Source organism: Nansenia antarctica (assembly GCF_963989245.1).
Source record: "Nansenia antarctica genome assembly, chromosome: 9".
NCBI lineage: Eukaryota > Metazoa > Chordata > Actinopteri > Argentiniformes > Microstomatidae > Nansenia > Nansenia antarctica.
In genome coordinates, this window is record NC_137679.1 from 2,179,445 (window position 1) to 2,187,564 (window position 8,120).

The window sequence follows — 8,120 nt, forward strand, 5'->3', positions numbered from 1 at the left end:
ACGCACGCACGCACGCACGCACACACACACACACACACACACACACACACACACACACACACACACACACACACACACACACACACACACACACACACACACCCTCATCTCCATTCATAGTTCAGGCCTCAGACCTAAACGTGAGGGTTTCACTGTGTTAACACTAGAACAGCCATGGGAGGGGTCATTTGAGTAAATTTGTTTTTATATCTTTGCACTGGATCAAATTTCAGCACCCTCCTTTCATGACTTGTCCTAGATATGTACGTTCTACCACCCAGTATCCTTACGTTTTCAAAAATCACATCAGGATAAGCTGGTATGCATGAAGCTATTTTGCAGTTTTTCTGTGTAGGAAGCAGGTTAATTCACAAGGCGGCCAACTAGTGGTCGTTGTGTGTAAGTAGCAGCTTCCCATTGTAAAGACTATTGGTCATTATTTCACCCCAGAGACGGCCCTTATAGTAGGTAAAGAAGGCACGTCTGTTCTCGTGTTAATTGGATGCTTGTTTGCTTTACGTTCATCCATATAATGACCCTTCATGGCTGGAGATTCCTCCAACCAGAGTCAATGCTGACGGAATATCCATTGAATTGATGTTTAGAGTAGAACACAAATTAGCACCCTTGTTTGCTCAAATTAGAGGGGTGTTGACTCCTCTATTGAACATCGACTCCTCTGACTCCTGGATATTGACTTCCCTCAACTAGTGAAATACCCTGGACCCCCCTCTGCCCCCCCCTCTAACCCCCCCTCTAAGCCCTGGTTCATTAGATCAATTGTTGCTCAGATTGAAGTGGAGAGATGTGTGTTTGCTCTGCTCGACCCAGTAATACGGTAACACACCGTCTCTCTGGTGAGGTGACTAACAACCTCCTAACACAGTTGACCTCCCTCCCACACTATTGATTTCCGCGTGCCTGGTGGGTATTTCATTTTTTTTTTTTTTAGGTTTCACTTTTTGAGGCTCGACTAGATTTCGTTCTTGTTCTTTGTTCTTGATAAGAAATGTGTTTAATTTATGTTGAAACAGCTTTCCACATTATATCGTACGAGCGAACGGATATGGATATTATTTAGGTGCAGTAATTGTCATTATATGTCAATTAATATAATTAAACTATAATTAGTATAATTAAAGTAATTATAGTTGAACTCAGCCAGTAGTTCTGCATTATTGTGGCCGTGATATTAGAATAAAATCATCACATTAGTTTCTCAGTCCCATCACTGTCATGCTGTTACCTATACCAGACTGTCTCCATCCTAAACACTGTGTGTGTGTGTGTGTGTGTGTGTGTGTGTGTCTGTATGTCTGTGTTTGTGTGTGTGTGTGTCTTTGTCTGTGTCTCTGCGTGTGTGGGTGTGTGCGTGCGTCTGTGTCTGTATGTGTTTGTGTTTGTGTGTGTGTGTCTGTCTGTGCGTGTCTGTGTCTATGTCTGTGTCTGTGTGTGTGTGTGTGTCTGTCTGTGCGTGTCTGTGTCTATGTCTGTGTCTGTGTGTGTGTGTCTGTCTGTGCGTGTCTGTGTCTATGTCTGTGTCTGTGTGTCTGTCTGTGCGTGTGTGCGTCTGTGTGTGTATGTGCATGTCTTTGTCTTTGTCTGTGTGTGTGTGTGTCTGTGTGCGTGCTCGTGTGTGTGTGTGCTCATCGGGCCTCTCAGACCCTGGAGGTTTTTAAATCCCTGCCAAAAAAACACCTGTCCTCCCTGGCCTTCCCCCCCACTTAGCCATGGTCAGGTCCCTGGCTTTTATTGCTTTATTGTTTTTAGTCCTTTTATCTTCTCTTCTTTAACTTTATCATATCTTGTATTGTACTGTGTTGCATCTTATTTAATATCCTGCACTTTACCTGTTCTACACCTGTGAAGCACTTTGGTTCAGCTGCTGCTGTATGTAAACGTGCTGTACAAATAAAGCTGACTTGACTCGTGTCTGTGTCCCCCCCAGCAGCAGGATCTCGTCCCTCCAGGTGGACTCGGTGCAGCGCTGGATGGAGGACCTGCGTCACATGACGGAGGTGGAGTGCATGTGCGTGCTGCAGGCCAAGCCCATCGGCGTGGAGGAGGACGCCCAGGGGGAGCTCATCGTGGCCCTGGGGGGTGCCGGGGGCGGCGGGGGGGACCACGTTGCCAGGGACAACCTGCAGACCCTCCTGAGGCGGGCCCTGGTGGTCAGCACGGAGCTGGGCAAGATGTTCCAGAGGCTGGAGAAGGGGCGCTGGCAGAGGGTGCACAGCACCGCCGTCAGGGCCAACTGCCACGTGCGCTCGCTGGTGCACGAGTACAGCGCCGCGCGCAACACCCCGCCGGAGATGCAGAAGGTGAGGGACAGGGGGGAGGGGTGGGGGGAGGGAGGGAGGGACGGAGGGAGGGAAGGAGGGAGGGAGGGAGGAGAGAGGGAGGAGAGAGGGAAGGAGGGAGGGAGGGGGCTGGCCCACAGGGGGTCATGGGGGGGTCATGGGTGGGTGTGTGAGTCTTGTCATCCTGTGTGGCTCAGTTGGTAGAGCAAGGCTTTAAGGGGGGGGGGCAAGTTACTAGGCTTAGAGGTTGGTGGGACAATGTCAAGGTAGATCAGGGGAGATGTGTTGGCTGTGTACTCTGTGATGCCCTTACATGGTCCTGCCTGCCATTCAACTTCTCTCTAGCTGAACTGAATTTGCCCTTTGACACAATGGACAGGTCGTGCATGTCTTGCAAAAAAAAAGTTCAGTTACTATCTATTATGTACTTAATGACCTCATAGTATTCACACGATTGATTTCTAATCCAAACTTTTGGAGTAAAAGAGGCAAAAGAAGAACAAATGTCAGACCAATATAATAAGAAAAAGAGTCTCTCCCACCTCATAACCCTTCTCCAATCGGTTTTGTAAATCATGCGCGGTACCCCATCACACTTGTACCCACCACATTATGTTGGACACACTCACCTCATCTATTTATAATAAGAACCATACAGTTATTATTATTATGCCCTGTAAGGTCCTGTTCCACCTGAGGCCACTGGAAGATAATATAATATAATTATTAATTATTTAATCAATTATAATAATATATATAATATGTATCATATTAATAATATGTATAATATGTATCATATGTATAATATGTATCATATGTATCATATTAATAATATGTATAATATGTATAATATATATAATATGTATAATGTGTATAATATGTGTAATATATATAATATGTATAATATATAATATGTATAATATGTATAATATGTGTAATATGTATAATATATATAATATGTATAATATGTATAATGTGTATAATATGTGTAATATGTATAATATATATAATATGTATAATATGTGTAATATGTATAATATATATAATATGTATCATATGTATCATATGTATAATATATATAATATGTATAATATGTATAATATATATAATATGTATAATATGTATAATATGTATAATATATATAATATGTATAATATATATAATATGTATAATATGTGTAATATGTATAATATATATAATATGTATAATATATATAATATGTATAATATGTGTAATATGTATAATATGTATAATATATATAATATGTATAATATATATAATATGTATAATATGTATAATATGTATAATATGTATAATATGTATAATATGTATAATATGTATAATATATATAATATGTATAATATGTATACTATGTATAATATATATAATATGTATAATATAGGTTGACCACCATGGCTTAATGACATTGTTTAAACCTCTTCCTCTCCCCTCTGTGCAGTATGAGAAGTCTCTACTGGAGAAGTGCATGGACCTGACCACCATCACAGAGAGGTAACAACCTTTATTCTATTTGATTTCTTTTAGATTAGATTAGATTAGATTAGATTCAACTTCATTGTCCAGACAACGAAAATGCAGTTAAGCATCTAACCAGAAGTCCAAATCGTGATATAAAACATGATAGTGATCAGTGATAGGTACCCTACAAATACCATCAATGACACCCAAGACTCAATGACATGATACACATCACAACCATGCACAGTGTATGGTGTTGATGTATTCATTTGAATACAGTAACCAGTCAAAAGTTTGGACACACTTTCCCATTCAATTGAAATGGGAAGTAATAATTAATAATCATTTTGCCATTTAGCAGACGCTTTTAATCCAAAGTGATTTACAATTACAGGGACATTCCCCCTGGAGTAACTGAGGGCTAAGTGCCTTACTCAAGGGCACACTAGTAGTGGTGTGGTTTCAGGCGGGATTTGAACTCACAACCTTCCGATCACAAGTCCATCTCACTATCCACTAGACCACCACTACCCAGGAAGTGTGTCCAAACTTTTCACTGGTACTGTACGTTGAATGTGTATACGTATATATATATATATATATATGTGTGTTTCTCTCTCCTCTACAGGTGCCTTCACACAGAGGATGAGTTCTTCCTGAAGTCCATGCGGGAGGCCATCCACGAGATCCTCACCAACGTCAGCGACTCGTTTAGCCACATGATTGACATGGCGCTAGCCAACGAGATCCAGGTGAGACACCGCTCCACACAGAATCAGAATCAGAAGGTCTTTTATTACATGGATGTACGGATACAAGCAGTAACATTCTCGAGTTCAGGTTCAGATAGGCATTGTCATTCCAGTAGAAACACAAAGTCAAAATCAATAATAGAATAAACAGGATATAGACAACAACCAATAAGAATAAGCAGGATATAGACACCAATCAACCATGGCTGCAGGCCTGTATACAGTAGCGTCAGAGCGTCAATAACAGAATAAGTGATGGCAGCAGAATGCCAATCAGCATATCAACATTCCTAGTGTAAACAACTACAACTAGTTCTTAAACAACATTATGGAAGTTCAGATGAGCGGACACATTAGGTCTATACAGGATGTTACAGGTAAACTGCTCCACACAGTAGATAGATAGATAGATAGATAGATAGATAGGTGGATAGATATATATATCTATATATATTTAGTCAGGACAGTGCACATTAATGAACAGTCACTTATACGGTGAGTATGGTGACAGCAAATATGCCGGATTGAGCTGTGAGCTCATTTACATCCGTAGTCTTCATGACATCAAATCGTACAATAGATTAAAAGAAAAAACAAGAATAATGGACAACATCACAACAGAATACAATAGGACATAAAACAATGAGTATGTGACCATAGGGACATACATTGGTGCAGTGGAAAAATAAAGTGCACAGGTTAAAAGTGCAAAATAAGACAGAAAATAAGGTAGTGCGATGGTACTGAGGGAAAGGTAGCTGGACACTCTGTAGTGTAGTTATGGGTGGTTATGGTTACAACTGTTAAAGGTTGGATACGTGGGGCATTCCCTTATTGTAAGTAACTAAAGCTTTATTTATATAGCACCTTTCATACAAGAAATGCAGCTCAGAGTGCTTTACAACAGGAATAAACACATACAGTGAATATAAAAACATATATAAAAACATATGCAAGCATAGAATGAATATAAAAGCAGGGGAAAACAGTAAAAAGAAAAGGTAAAGATAAAATACATTTAAAGAAGGGAAACAATGTCCTCTGCCTTAACGCTTAGTAACCGCTATCCATCTTATCATCAGCAGAATACCTTTCCCTATCCATTTCATTTCATCTCCCTACCTTACACAGTCTTTCTGTAGCTGGGAGACTATTCCAGATTTTCCCACCAACGACAGAAGGCGGTGCACATGCGGGGAATCTCACAGTCCTCTCTGGCAAGCCCTGGTGGTAGCAGGCCTGTACAGGATGCGTATCTATTCATTATCTGTCGTAAGTGGTTGCATGTCAGGAACTGTATCCACCCTAAGCGTCTAAGCATCATTTGTCATAACAGTTCCTGTCACAACAGTGTGGCATATTATGTCGATTAGCTGACACATTCCCACAGCTAGCTACTGTAAAAGCCTGTGGCTCATTTCATGATGGTAAAACAAACCATTTAGGCACCGGCTCACATCAGCGTGAGTCAGGATTGTGACCACATGTGAAAAGGATGCCCTCAACCCTCCCAATGGATCAGAGGTCCATTTGCTGTGTGTGTGTGTTTGTGTGTTTTACAATCGTTTCCATCTTTAGCCCCTCATATTCAACTGCAAATATCCATACTCAAATACATACACACACGGCGCACGCACACGCACACACACACACACGTACGCACACACACACACGCCACACGTACGTACGCACGCACACACACACACACACACAGACTTTTCAGAACCCGACACTTTCCTGTCCCTGCCTGAGAAGCTCCCTGATGTATTGTTAAAGAGAGAATGAAAACAAAGAATAGAAGAGTGGATATAAAGGTAAACATTAGTGTAGTGTAATATAGCCGGTACTATAATAGGTGATTACATCATTCCCGTGTTGCTGGCTTAGACTAATGTAAACAAACAGAGCTGACGTTCCCCTCTATGTACTTCACCTCTAACACAGAAGCACCTAGGTTAAAAGTGAATGCCTTTGTCGCACGTTTAGGTGCTGTCATGTCAAATACTGTCCGGGTGCCAAAATGTGTCCGGGTGTTGTAATCAGGTCTTTCAAATACCATGAGGCGTTCGTTGCTATGCCAACGCTAGCATAGGGGTAGTAATGTGTGTAGTAGGGGGTGGCTGTGCCTCAACCGGTAGAGCCGAGAGCGTCTAATGATCGCAAAGTCGGCAACTCGCAGCGGTTCGAATCCCCGGCGGTGCCACGTGTCGAAGTGTCCCTGAGCAAGGAACTAAACCCCCCTAATTGCTCTGGGGGGGTCGCCTATAATGGCTGTGACCCCCTTGCCTAGATGATCCCTCTCCCCTCTACTCTTTGCAATGACAGACTTCGCATCGATTTGACTCCTTTTTCCCCCTTTCCCTTCTGTCGTCTCCAGATCCTGATCAGGCAGATCGAGACGTCCGACAGCGTGTACACCATCGGCAGTGCCATCAGCAACCTGCTGTCCCTCACCCAGGACGGCCCTCAGCTCTGCAGCATCATCGCCAAGGTGACTCCACTTAAACCACACCCACCCCCTCGACCGACATGCAGAGCTTCGCCTACTCTGCTACAGCCTCATCTACACACATGCCCCCCCCAGTCCTGCCTCTGTTTATCATAACCTCACCCATCTGCATGCATAGCCCCGCCTCTTCTACCATAGCCACACCCTTTGGCATGCATAGCCCCACCTCTTTTTACCCCCCCCCCCCCAGGAAAACTCTTGGTCCGATCCCAAACTGCTCCCTTGCTACCTCTCCTCAGCTCCTTGTTCACTCCTCCTTGTGGATGTTGAGGGCTGGAAGTATTCGGTTAAGTCTGACGTCAAAAGTGACGTTTAGCCATTTCCGGGTCCAAACCAGAAATTCCCCGCACCAGAGTACCAGTGTACTACAGCGGTAGAATGAAAGTTCAATCGTTTTTTATACTAAGATCTATTCATACAACAAGGGACACAGCAGCACTTTCCCGTTTTTCCCATATTGTCAGCGTCTTTGAGCCTCGGAAAAGCGCTATAGAAATATAATGAATTACTATTATTACTGCGGCATTTCGAAGAGAGCGCCTCAGCCAACGTTGGACCCGGAAACACGTCACGACTTAACAACCGAATAGGCTACCTGATATTGCAATGTTATCAATATTAATATAACCCCCCCTGCATATCCAATTCTTTCAGGAGGGAATCAACTAAGGGCTTAGTCCATTTGACCATGACTTTTAAACCTGTTTAACACCCTTTAGCCTTAGAACCAGTCCAGTGCGCCCACCCGCCCGCTTGTACAGAACCCTGTCATTCCTCAGTCCTTCGAGACGGATTCCTTTACACAGCCCTGCCATCTTCCACCTCGGAGTTGAATTGAGTCACTCCAATTGTCACAAGGTAGACCCTCCTCCTTAGCCGCGTCACTTCCATAGTAGCCCTGCATTCACTCACTCCCTCCCTCATCATGTTGGAACTGTCCGCCTTCCAACCCTTCCGTGACACTGAGCTCTATAGAGCTATTGTGTCAGTAGATAAGAAGGGACAGTCCAGACAGCAAGTCCTTGTTGCCATTAACCGATCAGTCGCTTCCAGGATGCGGCTTGATAAGGCCTACCCTCC

The 8,120-nt window shown here is 43.1% G+C and overlaps 1 protein-coding gene across 1 annotated transcript in view; it reads left to right on the forward strand.

Annotated features, from left to right (window-relative positions):
- Window positions 1-8,120, forward strand: part of insc (INSC spindle orientation adaptor protein) — a gene marked incomplete at both ends in the record, with an annotated part of 43,149 nt that overhangs the window by 13,080 nt on the left and 21,949 nt on the right. Inside the window, 4 exons of the mRNA XM_080539263.1 lie at window positions 1,949-2,321; window positions 3,760-3,812; window positions 4,408-4,531; window positions 6,909-7,022. Coding sequence (XP_080395389.1) covers window positions 1,949-2,321; window positions 3,760-3,812; window positions 4,408-4,531; window positions 6,909-7,022 — 664 coding nt within the window. The remainder of the gene's footprint in view (window positions 1-1,948; window positions 2,322-3,759; window positions 3,813-4,407; window positions 4,532-6,908; window positions 7,023-8,120) is intronic.